Source organism: Peromyscus eremicus, chromosome 22 (assembly GCF_949786415.1).
Source record: "Peromyscus eremicus chromosome 22, PerEre_H2_v1, whole genome shotgun sequence".
NCBI classification, from domain to species: Eukaryota; Metazoa; Chordata; class Mammalia; order Rodentia; family Cricetidae; genus Peromyscus; species Peromyscus eremicus.
In genome coordinates, this window is record NC_081437.1 from 36,659,477 (window position 1) to 36,676,773 (window position 17,297).

Here is a 17,297-nt window from a genome sequence, read left to right on the forward strand (position 1 = left end):
GATCCTTTTCACCTTGGGATAAGGCTTTGCTGGAGGTGCTGAGTTATACGAGTTCACACTAGTGGGAAGTCAAAGGTGGTGTGATGAGCCTGGATGCCAAGGAGGCAGAGTGGGTAGTTGGTAGAAATAAGTAATGTAATTATAGACATAGGTTTGGAAATACATTTATTTCTGTTTAGGGCATATTAAATCAAGTAGAAAATTGTGTCACGGTTCTCACCTGTGTGCTCATGCCCTACAGACAGATACACTTGGGGGGTTGGGATGGGGAGTGTTTTCCAATAGATGAAATTGGAGGGATCAGTTTACTGTTGTGTGGTGTTGCCTTTAGTCTTAGAAGCTCAGACATACCTAGGAGGGGACACCTTTCTCGTGACTAAGAAAGTTGTTTGACTCATTTCCGTGGAGTGGCAGCACAAATGCTCATGCCGGTGCTGACATGGCCGATGTGTTTTCAGTGAGGAGGCATGAACTCGCTGGACCCAGTCATAACAAGGAAGTTGTTTAGTAGCTGGCATTAGAACAAAGGGAACTGGGTGGCTTTTGAAATGTTTTTAAGGCCACCATCTCCACAGCTGGGATGGATTTGTTTTGTACATTGATTATGATTCACTCCAGACCATCGGGTCTTTTTTAGTCTGTCTCTGTCCTCTTTCCAAGATTCCCACTGTTCTGAAAGACTCATCTATATTGTTAATCTGTTTATGTGCTCAGATTGTATTTAAGTCTTAGGTCTTTTTTGTTATTTGTTTTTTTGAGATAGGGTTTCTCTGTATAACGGCCGTGGCTATCCTGGAACTCACTCTGTAGACCAGGCTGGCCTCGAACTTACAGAGATCCCCCTGCCTCTGCCTCCTGAGTTCTGGGATTAAAGGCGTGTGCCACCACCGCCCGGCAAGTCTTAGTTCTTAAGAATTTACTATACATATACACGTATATGCACATTTTATTTTACATGCATATATAAAATCTAGGCAAGATTACATCTTTTTCAGTTAGTGATTTATAGCTAAGAGAGGAAATAGGTGTCACCAGGATGTACTTGATGATTCCTTGTCTGAGGTTTCTAAGTGCAGTCTTCACTTGCTGGAGAAACTTACTTTTGGGGCTTCAGTGACTGTGGACGGCAGGGAGATAAAACCACAGGAAGCAGTAGAATGATAGGCTCTGACTGAGTCAGCTGCGTGCTCGCTGTCAGAGAAGATAGGAGAACCACTGGAAGATTAGACCTGGAAGGCGGGATTGTAGAACAGGAGGTGTAGCTGCAGCTCAGTCGCTGTCGCTCAGTGGGTAGTGCTTGTCTCACGTACGGCCGGCAGCCTAGCCTTTGGTCCCTAGCATCATGTAAACCAGCTGTGGTGGCTTAGACTGGAGTACTAGAAGTTCAAGGTCGTTCCTGGCTACATAATCAGTTTGAGGCCAGAATTAGAGTTGAAATTCCCAGTGTCTGACCTACATGTCCATCATTAGGAGGCAGTCAAGTCAGCCTTTTGGATAGGTGTGTCCATGCATTGAAGGGTAAATACCAAGTGGTATTCTATTAACTCATTTAATCTTTACAAACATTTGTGAAGTAGATTATCTGTAACTTTTGTAGATAAAGAGACCAAAGTACAGAACTGTAGAAGTAATTAGGGGAGGAATGGGCTTGTGAACCGTTAACATGGGCACTAATCAGTCAGGATCATGAGTATCTCAAGTGAACGTCTGTATTTTGGTGCATTAGTCAGGGTTCTCCAGAAGAACAGAACTGATGGAATAATCTTATTAAAGGAGATTTATTCCACTGGCTTACTGGATGTCGTTGGTCTGGGTACTCCAGCAATGGCTGTCTCATACTAGGAAGGTCAAGAATCTAATAGCTGTTTATAGTCCATGAGGCTGAATGCCTCAGCAGTCCTGGGCTGCTGCTGGGGTCCTGGAGGATTCCTGGAGAGCTGGTTTTCAGGCTTTGTTGGAATACTGAAGAAATACTGTGTGTTCCGAGTAGTTTTTTTTTTTTTTTTTTTTTTTTTTTCCAAAGAGGGCACCAGATCTCATTACAGATGGTTGTGAGCCACCATGTGGTTGCTGGGAATTGAACTCATGACCTCTGGAAGAGCAGCCAGTGCTCTTAACCTCTGAGCCACCTCTCCAGCCCCCTGAGTAGTTTTTTGAATATACTTTCTGCTTTGCTAACTTTCTTGTAGCTGTATCAAACTTCAAAGTTTTTGTTTTTTTTATTCTAAAATGTTTTGTCTCCCCAACTTCCAAGTTTCCTTTTCCTGAGAGTTTGTTTGGAGGGTCTGGTACTGGGGTACAGCTGCCATAGACTTGTCCTTTATCAGCAGGTTACTCTTGAGTGTGGAGCCTCAGGAGGGACCCTGAGACCTGCTGACTGGCCTCTGCCAGGCAGTTGGGTAATAGATGTCATGGCTGCGTTGTTCTCCCGTCCTTTTTTTTCTAGTTTTTGTGGATGTGCTGCTGAGGCAAGTGCTCTGGGGTGGTTTGAGTGAGCGTGGCACCGTGGGCTCATATATTTGAATGCCCAGTCCCTAGTTGGTGTTACTGTTTGGGAAGGATCAGGATTAGCTGTTCCTTGTTGTTGGAAGAGGTGTGTCACCATAGGTGGGTTTTGCAAAGCCCCTTCCATTCCCAGTTACACACACAATACACATCCCCACGCCTTGTGCTAGTGGATCAGATGTAAGCTCTCAGTTACTCTCCAACTGCCTGCTGCCATGCACCCTGCCTGATGGTCATGGACTCCCCCTCAGAAACTATAAGCAAGCCTTTTTTATAAGATGCCTTGGTTATGGTGTCTCATCACAGAAATAGAAAAGTAACTAAGGCTGCCATGACATACACTGACCCAGGGGCTGGAGCAAATCCTAGACCAGTTTGGCTACCTGGTGTGCTGAGCGAGGGTCCGGTGCTGGTGGCATCTGGGGACCTTGAGAATAATGAGCAGGCAGCCAGGGCCATCTCAGAGAGCTGGTCAGCACAACCTGTGGCTTCCGGCTGCACCAGGGCAAAAACATCCCTTTCAAGTGCCTGTCTGTGGTCTTTGGTGAACACGACTGTCAGGACAGGGTGTTTGGGGGAAGAGGCAGCAGTGAGGTCGAGCGCCTGTTGATGTCTGAGCAGCAGAAGGCACTGACTGGAGAAGAGGCCTGCCTTTGGGTCTGTGGTAGGGACACTGTCCACTCTTCTTTGCCACTACTAGAACTGGTCTGGTGCTCCCCACCTCCTCAGCCCCCCATCCAAGGCACCAAGGGAAACTAGGACAAGGGGCTCCCTCTTTTCCTCTCTTCTACATAATAAACACTGTCCAACACTAAACAACAAAAGAATAAAAAGTAAACTAAGGCATACTCCTTCCTTAGCTTATTTTGTTCTTTCCTCCTGGCTTCATTTCTTTCCAAATTTAAAAATAATTTTATAGCCGCGCGGTGGTGGCGCACACCTTTAATCCCAGCACTCGGGAGGCAGAGGCAGATGGATCTCTCTGAGTTCAAGGCCAACCTGGTCTACAAAGTGAGTTCCAGGAATGGTGCAAAGCTACACAGAGAAACCCATCTTGAAAAACAAAAAGAGCCGGGCGGTGGTGGCGCACGCCTTTAATCCCAGCACTCGGGAGGCAGAGCCAGGCGGATCTCTGTGAGTGAGTTCAAGGCCAGCCTGGGCTACCAAGTGAGTCCCAGGAAAGGCACAAAGCTACACAGAGAAACCCTGTCTCAAAAAACCAAAAAAAAGAAAGGAAAAAAAAAAAAAAAGAAAGAAAAAAAATTATTTTATATCAGGGAAATAATAAAAGCTTATGCAAAGTAAAGGAATAATGCGCATCTATTACCCAACTTCAACAGTTTAAGAATTCTGTGGTGTGTGTGTGTGTGTGTGTGTGTGTGTGTGTGTGTGTGTGTTGTTGTTGTTGTTGGTTTTGTTTTGGATTTTCGAGACAGGGTTTCTCTGTGTAGCTTTGGAGCCTGTCCTGGAGATTGCTCTGGAGAACAAACAGGCTGGCCTCAAACTCACAGAGATCCTCCTGGCTGTCTTGGAACTTGCTGTGTAGACAAAGCTGGCTTGAACGCACAGAAATCCTCCTGCCTCTGCCTCCCAAGTAAGCTCTCTCAGAGGGATCACTGTATATAGGGTAGTGTATGAAAGGTGCTGCCATGTGGAAGAGAAACACAAAAGTGGGTTCTGAATGCTTTGAATCTCTGGAGAAACATGATAGAAGCTAGTAATTGATTGAAGACCTAGATGGCTAAGGAATTACTTAGTTTTTCACTTCTGTATTTTATGTTAAGTACGTGCAGTTGTCCATTATTTCAGCAGGAATCGGTGCTTGTATGCAAAATCAGAGTAAGGGAAGACGACGACGTCTTAGATTTGGATTGGACCTGCCATTGTGAGATGGTTTTTTTTTTTTTTTTTTTTTTAAATTTCCCCGGAGGAGGCAGAAAACAGAAAGGGGTGACTATCATTTTCCCTTACAAGTTCCAGAAAAGCACTGTACCTTGCCGGGCGGTGGTGGCGCACGCCTTTAATCCCAGCACTCGGGAGGCAGAGCCAGGTGGATCTCTGTGAGTTCGAGGCCAGCCTGGGCTACCAAGTGAGTTCCAGGAAAGGTGCAAAGCTACACAGAGAAACCTGTCTTGGGGGGGTGGGGGGAAGCACTGTACCTTTTCAGTGTTATACCTTATGTGAAACTGGTTTCTGTTAACTCCATTTTAGCATGTTGCCAAGGCATAGCTGATACTTATTTGACAAACAGATGTGTGCATCTTAGGCACTGTACTGAATTTTGTAACGGAAAAAATACAAGGAAAACATTTGCATTTAGAAGCTCTTCTGAATTAATACTTTAGAATTAACATACATTATAGACGTTTTTAACAAGTATTTTGTAGAAAAGATTAAGCTGTTAGAACTTGATCCTGCTTGACTCTAGGATCAGATATTGCCTCAGTATTCATTCCACTGAAATACTTAGATATAATTTATAATATTTTAATAACCAAAAAATTGCATAGTATGCAAATGTTAGTTTAAAATGAAGATGGGTGTACGTGCTTTGTAACTTGACTGGAGAGGTCATTCATGACACTTGAACAAGTTGGTAGTTAAAGTTACAGTCTTTGTAATTCTTAGGGCTACACAACTGGTTGCACTGTATGGTTTAGATATGTGAAAGGTCAGATAGTGAAATTCTTATTGTTTTATCTGTGTAGATGTATGTTACCTACCAATTTCATATTAAGATAGTTAGAAAGCCTTAATATTTAGCTGGGGGGGCGGTGTTTGAAAGAACTGATAGGAAAAGGAAGGAGGCAGCAGAGATACTTTAAGTGGAAGCTCTGAAAGTATCTACCGAAGTTGTGTCCATTATTTGGGGCATGGACGAGGTTAGTCTATACAGTTGGTTGTTAGAGTTAACATCTGTGTGATTGTGAAAAAACTGCTCTTAGGGGCTGGAGGGAGAGATGACTCTGCACTTGAACAATTACTCTTCTTGGGATGTGGAGCTGGCTTCCCAGCACCCACGCCAGGAGGCTCACAACCAACCGGAATGCCTGCTTGAGGGGTTCTGGCGCCCTCTTCTGGCCTCTGAAGATGCCAAGACACGTGACACACGCATCATTCATAAAAATATTTTTTTAATGGCTCAAGTAGTAGATGCTGTCAAATGTAATTCTTGGTGGGTATGAAGTTTTATTGCCTTTTGTATAAATATAAATTAATGAAGCAAGTTTTTTTTCTTTTAAGTTTTAAAAGATTTTAAAAATTTTATGTTTTGCCTGTGTGTGTGTGTGTCTGTGTGTGTGTCTGTGTGTGTGTCTGTGTTGTATATTTGGGGGTGGAAGAGGTTCCCTCAGAGGCCAGAAGAGGGCATTGGATCCCCTGGAGCTGGAGTTACAGGCAGTTGTGAGCCCCTTAATGCTGGTGCTGGGATCCAAATTTGGGCCTTCCGAGAGAGTAAGTAGCCAGTGCTCTTAACTTCTGAGCCATCTCTCCAGTTTAATAATCTATTTCTGTTTTTTTAAGATTTATGTATGTATTCAGTGCTCTGCCTGAATGTATCCCTGCAGGTCAGAAGAGGGCACCAGATTTCATTACAGTTGGTTGTGAGCCACCGTGTGATTGCTGGGAATTGAACTCAGGACCTATGAAAGGACAGCCAGTGCTCTTAACCACTGAGCCATTTCTCCAGCCCAATAATCTATTTTCTATAGCTCATATTTCCACAATGACATCGTTATTCTGTCTGTCTATTTAAAAGTAAACCTCTAACTTAAGTTTTGTCTTAGGCCTCTTAGATATGCTCCATCTTTCGGTATATTCTTGTTTTTATTAAATGAGGAAAAGATATTCCCTAGTGTACCTTAAAGATTGACCATATTGCTGGGCGGTGGTGGCGCATGCCTTTAATCCCAGCTCTCGGGAGGCAGAGGCAGGTGGATCTCTGTGAGTTCAGCCTGGTCTACAGAGCAATATCCAGGACAGGCACCAAAATTACCCAGAGAAACAAAAAAACAAAACAAAACAAAAAAAGACTGACCATGTCAGCAGTGTGTTCATTAACAGATCTCAGTGAGGTGGCAGGAACACTGGGAAATGTGTGAACATTTGCTTCCTGGTTATTATTTTTCAAGGTTCCTCTTCAGGTTCCTGCTCTTGGTTACTTCAGGTTCCTGCTCTTGGTATGAGTTCTGTAATTAAAAGCAGCATATCTGACTTACGAAGGAAGCTAGGGTCAAGCTTATTTTGATGAGTACCGTGTAGAACATTACCACCAAAGGCAAGTGGATTACTTTGGTAAAACTGTTTAAATGATGGCAAAATCGTGGCATGTTAGTAGTGGTTTTTTTTCTTCTAGTTCTTTCTCTCAGACATGGGAACAAGGAATAAGAGGAAAGGTTGCTGTTCTATGTTTGCACTGGTGCTGTTTCTGACAGGACACCCTCCCCTGTCAAGAAGCTCTTAGTTCTCAACCTATGGGTCTCGACCCCCAGAAGGGTCGAATATAAGATACTGTATGATTAGGGGTACCACAACATGAGGAACTGTATAAAAGAGTCGAAGTATTAGAAAGGCTGAGAACCATTGATCTAGAGTGTAGTGTTGTTCTCAGTTACCAGACTGTGGTGATATATTGTGTACCCTAATAAACTTGCCTGGGGATGGGGGCGGGGGACAGGGCCAGCCACTAGACTAGATGTAGAGGCCAGACAGTGGTGGCACACACCCTTAATCCTATCACTGGGAGGCAGAGGTCCATGTGGATCTGTGAGTGCAAAGCTACCCTGGAAACAAAGTCAGGCAGTGGTGGCACACACCTTTAATCCAGTACTGGGAAGCACACAGGCCTTTAATCCCAGGAAGTGACATTGCTGGGTGGAGAAAGGTATGTAAGGTGTGAGGAAACAGGAATTAAAGCAGTTCAGCTGAGATCCTGTTCTCAGGCTTTCATTCGGAGGAAACAGAATCCGCTGAGGAGTTGGCAAGGTGAGGTTGGGCGTGGCTTGCTCTGCTTCTCTGATCTTTCAGCTTTCACCCTAATATCTGACTCTTCGGGTTTTTGTTTTTGTTTTTGTTTTTTATTATTAAAAGACCGTCTAGATTCGAACAACACCAGACCATCTTGTAGTTGTGAGTAGTGCAATGATATCTTACAACTCTAGGCCGGGCAGTGGTGGTGCACGCCTTTAATCCCAGCACTCGGGAGGCAGAGCCAGGCGGATCTCTGTGAGTTCGAGGCCAGCCTGGACTACCAAGTGAGTTCCAGGAAAGACGCAAAGCTACACAGAGAAACCTTGTTTCGAAAAAACAACAACAACAACAACAAAAAACCAACTCTAATACTCTTGCTTTCTACACCCCTCAATGAAGTAACAATGCCAGTGGTAGAAGGAGCCCCAGGGGGAGTCCTCCACACCTCCCAGAGTCCTGCAGTTTGCTAGTTGAAGGCTTTACAATGAGTTAAATTAAAAATAATGAATGGAAGTAGCTATGGTGGTTCATGCCTGTGATCTTTAACTCTGGAGTCTTAGGCAGGAGGACTCTGCTCAGTACTAGAATTAGCTATAGAGTGTGACATTCAAAATAGTTATTATTAGTAATAGGAAAACTTTTTGTTTTTGTGTGTAGCCTTGGCTGTCTTGGAACTCACTCTGTAGACCAGGCTGGCCTTGAACTCACAGAGATTCTCCTGCCTCTGCCTCTAATGTTAGAATTAAAGGTGTGTACCACCATACCCAGCTAGTGTTTTTTGTTTTGTTTTTAAGATTTATTTTCTGTGTATGAGTGTTTTGCTTGCTTGTATGTATGTGTACCCTATGTGTGGCTAGTACTACAGAGGTCAGAAGAGGGCATTGGATCCTCTGGATTGGATGGTTGTAAACCACCAGGTGGGTGTTGGGAATTGAACCCAGGTTTTCTGCAAGAGTAACAGTGCTTTCAACCACTGAGCCATCTCTACAGCCCCATGTTAAAGTTTTTTGTTGTTTTTTTTTTTTTAATTTAAATGCTTTCCTTATTTATTTCCATTAAACTGTCTTATAAGAATACAGTGGTTGCATTTTGTTGGGGACATTTTTCATTAGTTCTATTTTTCCCACATGTTATTTGAGATCTGGCAAATAATCTTTTTCTTAGTAATATATTTATGTCAATTTAAAAGTGTTCTGGGTTATTTTCCAGACTTTCTCATTTGCATCAGAGTTGGCACTTTATATAGCTTGTTAACAGATAAGATCTTGTATTTTTCAAGAGTGTAAACATGAACTTCTGTTCTTTGCTCAGCTTCTCAGACTGAGCTGAGGCAAAGGAGCTGGTCAGTTAATGTTTTTTGAACTTCTAGCATGATGCTCTTCTAGGCTTTGACTTCTTTTGGTTTTTATTTGTTCCTAGAGAACATCTATTATGAGTTGATGCCATAATATTTTTATGAAAATTAATTTTTTAATGATTCAATGTCAAGTATAATGGATAGTCTAAAGAGATAGTCAACACACTTAAGTTTGGGTCATTGCTTTCAGTGAAATGGCCATTGTATGAAATCAGGGGTAAGAGACGTAGCCAAGTCAGGTATGGTGACATATACCTATGATCCCTTGGGGACTAGAACATGGCTAGGTTACATAAGGAAACTAAATCAATAATAGCTAAGTAAGTAAATAAACAATATAACTAGGTTTTAAAATAGACTTAGCAGTGGAGGGTTGTGTGGTCCAGTAGATGCGATCCTGTCTACGTAGCATATGCACCAGTTTGGCCCCAGCACTACTCCAGTAAAGCTGATAGTTTAGATCCAGCTTACATAGGTTGCTCTCAAACTGCTGTCCACATTTCTAAATCTAGTCTGCAGATCCTGTCCTTACCTTTCTTTGGACAGAGGACACTGAACGCACCATTCTGAGCCATAGTGAGTTACTTGTGCTGTCTGTATTGTTCTTCCTCACATTTGATGTTCCCTCCTTAAAATGACCCCACATCTTCTTTTCCTTCTTAGTAGTGCATTATTGTGTCCCACCTCCGGTTCCCCTTATTTTCAGTTGGGGGAAGGGGAAGGGTATCTTACTGTGTTGCGTAGGCTGGTCTCAAACTTTTGAAATCAGGTGATTTTTCCTGTACCAGCCTCCCAAGTAGCTGGGACTACAGATGCATGCAACTGTGCCCAGCTTATTAACTAAGGTACCCTCTCTCTAAACAGCCTTTCCCTTAGAAACAATTGGTATATCCGTTTACATGATGTAGTGTGCCATTTTCATATTTGTGTGTCGTATGTTTTGATGATATTCATCCCCACCCTCACTTGTCCCCTCTCATCCTCTCTTCCTTTAAAAAAGAATTTTTATTTTTTTTAAGTTTTTGTCTGTGAATCTTTATGTGCATGTGAGTGAAGGTGCCCCTCAAGCCTGGAGGCTAGACTTGGATCTCACTGGAGCTAGAGTTACAGACAGACAGTTCTAAACTGCCTGGTGTGGGTGCTGGAAACTGAACTCGGGTCCTAAGCCAGAGCAGGGTGCATGCTTTTAACCACGGAGGCAATCCCTACAGGTGTGTGTCTCCTACCTCTTTTTTTTTTTTTTTTTTTTTTTTTTTTTTTTTTTTTTTTTTTTTTTTTTTAGTATTTATCCTGTATATTATTTAAGGACCAGCCTTAACAATATACTTCCCAGGGGCTCAGAAGAGAAACTGTGAACAGCAAGATTTATTTTCGGGAAATGAATCTAAGTACACCAAGCTCTTTGTCCTCTGGAATAAAATCCTCTCTACACAGCTGCAGTTCTGTGCTCCAGCCTAGTTCCTTTCTTGCTTGATTTTGTCTCTCTCTGTTGTCCTCTCTAAGTTCTATTTTAATTCCCTCATCTTAGTTCTGCCTCATCTAGGTCCTTCTCATCTTGTTCTTACCCATCTAGTACTTTCCCATCTGGCTCTTTCTCGTCTTCCATCCTGACCTCCAGTTCTCTAGTCAAAAATCCTCTCCAGCCAAAATCCTCAATCTCCTCTCTTTGTTCTCCTTATACCTCAGTTCCTCTCGGTCTCTGAGGTGTTCAGTTATAAACCCAAGCCGTAGGTCACCAGGCTTGAATTCTTACAAGGCTCATAAAGGCGGGTAAGAATTTTCCTCAGGCACTGGCCATCAGACTTCTTTTACAACCCAAATGACTGCTAATGATCAGTTAGTCAAGAAGGGAATTTATGTGCTCAATCTACATTGCTGTAAGTGGTTAGGTAAGAAATGAGGGGTCTATTAGTAAGGCTGTAAGGAAGGAGGGTCTCACCCTAAATTGCACAAGAACTAAAGCTGTCCTCCTGACCTAGGAGACAGGTGTTGTTTCGTTTGGCCTGGGATGCTTGATAGGTATTTTAGATAAATACACTGTCAGGAGTTCTTGGAAGCACGCAGAGCATTACAAGAAAATCACTGTAGGAACCAGCTAATATATATACAAAAGCTAAAATATCACCAAGAGTTTTTTTTGCGGGGGGGAGACAGGGTTTCTCTGTGTAGCTTCGGAGCCTGTCCTGGAACTTACTCTGTAGCCCAGGCTGGCCTGGAACTCACAGAGGAGATCCACCTGACTCTGCCTCCCGAGTGCTGGGATGAAAGGCGTGCGCCACCACCACCCAGCTCACCAAAACTTCTTAAGCCATGGCTTGGCCTTTGGAGAAGTCCTTGATTTTTTTCCAAGTAGTAGCTGAATTCCATTATGTTTCCCTGCGGCTTACAGCGTAGTTATGTGCTTTTTTTTTTATGACCCAGTAAGCTTGTTGGGGTTTCTTACAGGAGCTTGGGTATCTTACCAGCTTACAGCTTCCGGGTCACACTCCATGACTGAGAAAGTCAGGGCAGGAACTTGGAGGTAGGAAGTGAAGCAGAGACCATGGAGGAACACTATTGGCTTACTCTCTTATATAACCCAGGACCACCTGCCTTAGGGTTGGCAGTGCCCCTACTGAGCTGGACCCTACCACGTCAATCATTAATCAAGAAAATTGCCCTCACAGGAATGGCCACAGTCATTCTGCTGGAGGCATTTTCTCAGTTGAAGTTCTCTCTCCCCACCTGACGATAAACTTTGAACAAGTACATCCTGTGACTAGAGCGTGTATTGTCTCCAGCATAGGTTGTCCCCTCTAGTTCTGATGGCAACCAATTCCGGTGGTACTTGCTTGTATTCTTTGCAAGCCACAGAGGGTTGCCTGACCTATAACTTGTAGGGGAGGTATCTCACTCCTGGGCCTGGGCCTGGGGTTTTTAATGTAATAACATGGTTTCTGAGAGCAGCTTTACCCACTCATATAAAGTGCCTCTCTAAATTTTTATTTTATTAAAAAAAAATAGCTTACTGGGTATCAGGTTTCTTCATGTCATTTGCATACATTTTTAGTTTTGGTTTCTCCTCCATCTCCCTGTCTCCTCCTCATCTTCCCATGTCACCTCTCCCTGTCACCCTTCTTAATTAGAGACTGTGTCAGAGCTAGAACTTCCTGTGCTTTATAGCATCTCATTCATTCATCTTTCAAAACTCAAATGGATAGTTGTGGTGTCCTTAGCTGACGGAGCACTTCTGGAGGACAGCGTGGACTTCATTTCAGGCTTTTTTACCTAGTTAGTCCAGTACACGGCACCTTAGCAGTGAATATTGGGTAAATGGCTTACTGAAAGGACAAGCTTTTTTAATGACAGTGTTTGGTATATCTAAGTTTTTTACTGTAAACCCTTGGGCAAAGCCTTCCAGGGAAGCGAGTACGACAACCTGACCCTGTTGTAAGAACATGCTTCAGGTCCAGAATGGAATGATAGGCATAAGTATACTGTTGTAAGTTCTTGTCTGTGATTGAGTGGCTTTTCATTAGTGTTTGATTTATTTCTTTCAGGAATTGTTGGATAAGTATTTAATAGCCAATGCAACTAATCCAGAGAGTAAGGTCTTCTATCTGAAGATGAAGGGAGATTATTTCCGGTATCTTGCTGAAGTAGCATGTGGCGATGATCGAAAACGTAAGTATATGTGACCTATGGGCAAATGCAGAATATATAAAAAAGAAGTGGGAATGGGTGGTTACTTGTCACTGTGACAGAGTATCTCAGAAGGGAAAAAAAAAAAAACAGCTTAAAGGAGAGATTTATTTTGGCTTCGGAGATTTCAGCCCATGGTTCACTAATTCCGTTCATGTGGATACTGAGGTAGGCAGACCTGAGAGAATATGATGGAACAGAGCTGCTCACCGCAGTGCAGCCAGGAAGCAAGAGGGTTGAGAGACTAGCTAGAGACACGTGCAGCTTTTCAGGACACTTCCATCAGAGCACTGACCCATTCGTTCGGTCAGCACCTCAGAATGTAGTCCTTAAAAGCCACACCCGCTTAGACCCCTGTCTTTAACACATGTGTCTTAGAGAACAGTTCATGTTCAAACCATAACAGGATGAATGGGGACGTTAGGACAATAGTCAGTAGGTAGTTTGCGGGCTCTTGGCAACTTAAAAATCACGGGTCTTGTCCCAGGGGATGGCCACACCCATGCCCCCGTGGCAGCACTAATTCGACTCAGGGTTCCTAATAACAACAAAAGAGAGGCCATGACGGTGTGGGGGTGACGAGAATACAGTGTACAGATGTATGAAAATTTAAAAGAATAAGCAGAGTATTGAAAATTTTCAGATTTATTTTTATTTTCCATGTGTGCATGTTTTGTCTGGATGTGTGTCTGTACCTGTGAGTGCCTAGTGCCCTTGGAGTTAGTGCCCGGAACTAGAGTTTATAGATGGTTGAGCTACCTTGGGCTGGGAATTGAACCTGGGTCTTCTGGAAGAACTGCCAGTGCTCTTGACCACGAAGTCATTTCTCCGGCCCCTTCAAAGAATAAATAAATACTATTTTTAAAAATTGATGCTGGATATGGTGGTGCATATCCTTACTCTCAGCACTTAGGAGGCAGAAGCAGGTGGATCTCTGTGAGTTCAAGGCCAGCCTGGTCTACAGAGGGAGTTCTAGAACAGCCAGGGTTATGTAGAGAGACCCTGTCTCAAAAAGTCTTTTTTATATCAAGAAAATTGAATGTTGCTCTGTGTTCCCGAAAATGAAAATATACCAGGAGGCTGGAGCAGGAGGATTATTTTTAGATCAACCTGGACTACATAGTGATACCCTGCCTCAAAACAAGGAAAGTGTTATAATTGGGCTCATGGGTGAACTCTAATTACACTTTGAAGTTAAAGCAGGCTGAATCTTTCGTGTTTTGGGGTTTTGTTTGTCGTACTTTTAGCTCCACAGTTCTTTACACACACTTAATCAGTTGTTTATATTTCTCACAGGACATAGAAATAGGATGTTGTGTGTTACAAATAGGATGATGTGTGTGAGTGTATGCTGGGATTTGAACCCAGGGCTTCATATATGATAGGCAAAGACCCTACTCCTGAAACTATATTCCCAGTTCTTTTTTAAATTTTAATAGTTATTATTTTGCTGGAAATTTAACTTAGAGCCTCATACATGCTAGCTAGGGAAGTGCCCTGCCACTGAGCTGTGTTCCTAGTCTCACTTAAATTTTGAGACAGGGTTTCATTAAGTTACCAGGCTGGCTTTGAACTCGCTTTGTCGTTCAGGATGGCCATGAAACTTTAGTTCTCCTGTTTTACCCTCCCAAGTAAAGTAGCGAGGCATACAGGCCTGTTGAAAGCTCTTAGGGGCCACAGCATTGCTGTTTACAACCAAGTTTTTTTTTTTTTTTTTTTTTTTTTTTTTTTTTTTTTTTTTTGGTTTGTTTTTGTTTTTCGAGACAGGGTTTCTCTGTGTAGCTTTGCGCCTCTCCTGGAACTCACTTGGTAGCCCAGGCTGGCCTCGAACTCACAGAGATCCGCCTGGCTCTGCCTCCCGAGTGCTGGGATTAAAGGCGTGCGCCACCACCGCCCGGCCTACAACCAAGTTTTAAAGGAGGGAGGGAGGGAAGACGAGTGTATGGTTTGTTCAGACTTCATAATTTAACCAATCAATTTTTGTGTTGTGTGTGTGTTCCTGAATGCCACAGCACACATGTGGAGATCAGAGGACATCTACCATGTAGGTTCCAGGGATCAAACTCATTGACTATCTTGCTGGCCCCCATGGGTTTTATTTAAATACACTGGAGCTATTGTGACTCAGAATGACTCAGAGCTGGTACATATGTTGTTAGCATGCTATATATTGGATAGATATTTTTGCTGTTGTATCTTAAATATTTTTTTCTCCAACTCACAGAAACGATAGATAATTCCCAAGGAGCCTACCAAGAGGCCTTTGATATAAGCAAGAAAGAGATGCAGCCTACACACCCAATCCGCCTGGGGCTGGCGCTTAACTTCTCTGTATTTTACTATGAGATCCTTAATAATCCAGAGCTTGCCTGCACATTGGCCAAAACGGTAAGGTCTGTGGGGGGGGGGAGGGTATGCATGCATGCTCTTTGGCTGAGGGTGTGTGAGATACTGAGTATATTAATTTTGAAGTATTTGGATGCTCAGGGAGGCCATTTCTTTTACATTGTGTTTTCTTTTTTTATTACCGTCTTGCCTGCTTCCTCCCCCTGTAAACACTACACTCTCACTGTGATTCTAAGTAGTAATGTCTGACTGAAGAGCCTGGAAGGCAACATGGTCAGAGAAATCAAAGTAACTAGAAATCAGAGTAACTGGAAATCAGGAGTGCCTGCCCAGTGTGAGCACTAGAAACCTGTATCCCCTAAATGTCTCAAGGCCATGCTAGCTCTGTAAGAATTGTGTCAAGTATTGCTAATACACTATGTATCTTGTGAAAGAACCAAGAGACGTGTTTCTATAAATATTTACAGCAGGTTTCAGGTCATGCAAATTCTTTTTTCTTTACTTCTTTCTTAAAAAAAAAAAAAAAAGAAAGAAAGCAGAGCAGGTATTGATGGGTGAAGAAAAGTAAGGAGAGAACTCCTCCAGGTGGGAGGGGCCTTAAGTGAGGAGTCCTCAGCGTCTTAAACTGGGCCTCCAAGGCAGCAAGTCCTTCCTAGCTAGTGGGACTGGACACACTGGTATTGGTGTTGCTCATTGTGAATGTTGACTTTACCAGGCTTTTGATGAGGCTATTGCAGAGCTCGATACACTGAATGAAGACTCCTACAAAGACAGCACCCTCATCATGCAGTTGCTTAGAGACAACTTAACAGTGAGTGTTTCACTATTATGTGCCTTTGTTTCCCGAAACAACAGTCATTTTATTGTGATCTTCCTGTCTTTGGGGGCAGTTAGAAGAGCTATAGTCTCTCTTTAAAAGTTTGGAGAAAGATCTTCGTGGTGATGAGGCGACATTATATCAGACCTTCCTGAAAAAGGTACTGTGCTTGTAGGAACACAGTATTATTATTACTTGACTTGGTTGAGTATGTTGATAACAGTTAATGTAGAGAGCTTGTGTAATTTTAGTATTTCCTTTCTCTGGGTAAATTAGGTATAGCAAATTAGGGATTCTATAGGTGTTGGAATCTCCTAAAATCATGAAACAGCTTGTTGTAGTAAAAGTTTACTTGGTAGCGCTAGAGAGGAATGTTGGTTGCTGTCCAGGAGGACCTGGGTTCGAGTCTCAGTACACATATTTTCAATGGACTTACTCCATTTCCTGAGGGACCCAGGCCCTCTTGTGGCCTCTATGGGAACTGCACACACATGGTATACAGGCAGTAATTAACCCTGTAAAGGGTACTTTGTGAACTCTTTGTGTTTGAATATTTGATAGAGGGTTTCCTAGTTTGTATTCTATTGCAGTGATAAAACACCATAACCAAAAGCATTTGGGAAGGAAAAGATTTATTTCAGATTAGAGTTTATCATCCATCATAGAGTGAAGTCAGGGCAGGAACCTGGAAAGCAGAGGCCCTGGAGGAATGCTGCTTGCTGACTTGTTCTCCATGGCTTGCTCAGCCTACTTTCTAGTGTAAACCAGAAGCACATTCTCAGGGATGGTTCTTCCCATAGAAGAGCGAGGCCCTCAATCATTAATCAGGAAGATGTCCTCAGAGAGGCTAGCCTGGTGTACAGAGAGAGATCCAGGACAGCCAGAGCTACACAGAGAAACCCTGTCTCAAAAAATATGTCCCCAGAGACATGCGTACAGGCCAGTCTGATGGAGGTATTTCCTCAATTAATGTTCCCTCTTCCCAGATGGCTTTGCCTTGTGTCAACTTGACAAAAACAACAACAAAAAAAAAAAACTTACTAGTACAGAGGGTAAGCTTGTACCTAAGTTTACTCTACCTCTGCATGCTAAGGCGCTGTTTTATATTTTTCTTTGGTTTTTCTCCATGCTTTCTTTTGTTGTTGTTGGTTTTGTTTTTTTGAGACAGGTTTTCTCTGTAGCTTTTAGAGCTTGTCCTAGATCTTGATGTGTAGACCAGGCTGGCCTTGAACTCACAGAGATGATCTGCCTGCCTCTACCTCCTGAGTTCTGGTGGGTTTAAAGGCGTGAGCCACCACTCACTGCCTGTCTTTCTCCCTCCTTAAACAGTAGGTAAAGGACACATTAGTGTTCTGTTCCAGTGACAAGGTGCCTAGGATTAAACAACTTTAAAACAAGGAAACAGTGAGTTTGATTCATGAGTTTAAAGGTTTTAGTCCATAGTGGCTTGGCCATGTTGTGTTGAAGAGCTTAATGGGAACATGTGGTGAAAGCCTGTATCTCTCCTGGCAGCAACAGGAAAGAGACCTGTGTCACAGTGTCCTCTTCAAGGGCACTCCTACAATGACCCAACTTTCTCTAACTTGATACCTTCTCTGAGAAATTCCACTACCTCTCTATTAA

At 43.0% G+C, this 17,297-nt stretch overlaps 1 protein-coding gene and 1 pseudogene across 1 annotated transcript in view; both read left to right on the forward strand.

Annotated features, from left to right (window-relative positions):
- The window catches only part of Ywhaq (tyrosine 3-monooxygenase/tryptophan 5-monooxygenase activation protein theta), a 32,350-nt gene that overhangs the window by 12,614 nt on the left and 2,439 nt on the right, over positions 1–17,297 (forward strand). Inside the window, exons 3-5 of the mRNA XM_059248375.1 lie at positions 12,370–12,493; positions 14,736–14,899; positions 15,573–15,668. Coding sequence (XP_059104358.1) covers positions 12,370–12,493; positions 14,736–14,899; positions 15,573–15,668 — 384 coding nt within the window. The remainder of the gene's footprint in view (positions 1–12,369; positions 12,494–14,735; positions 14,900–15,572; positions 15,669–17,297) is intronic.
- Positions 2,844–3,122, forward strand: LOC131897728 (ragulator complex protein LAMTOR4-like; annotated as a pseudogene).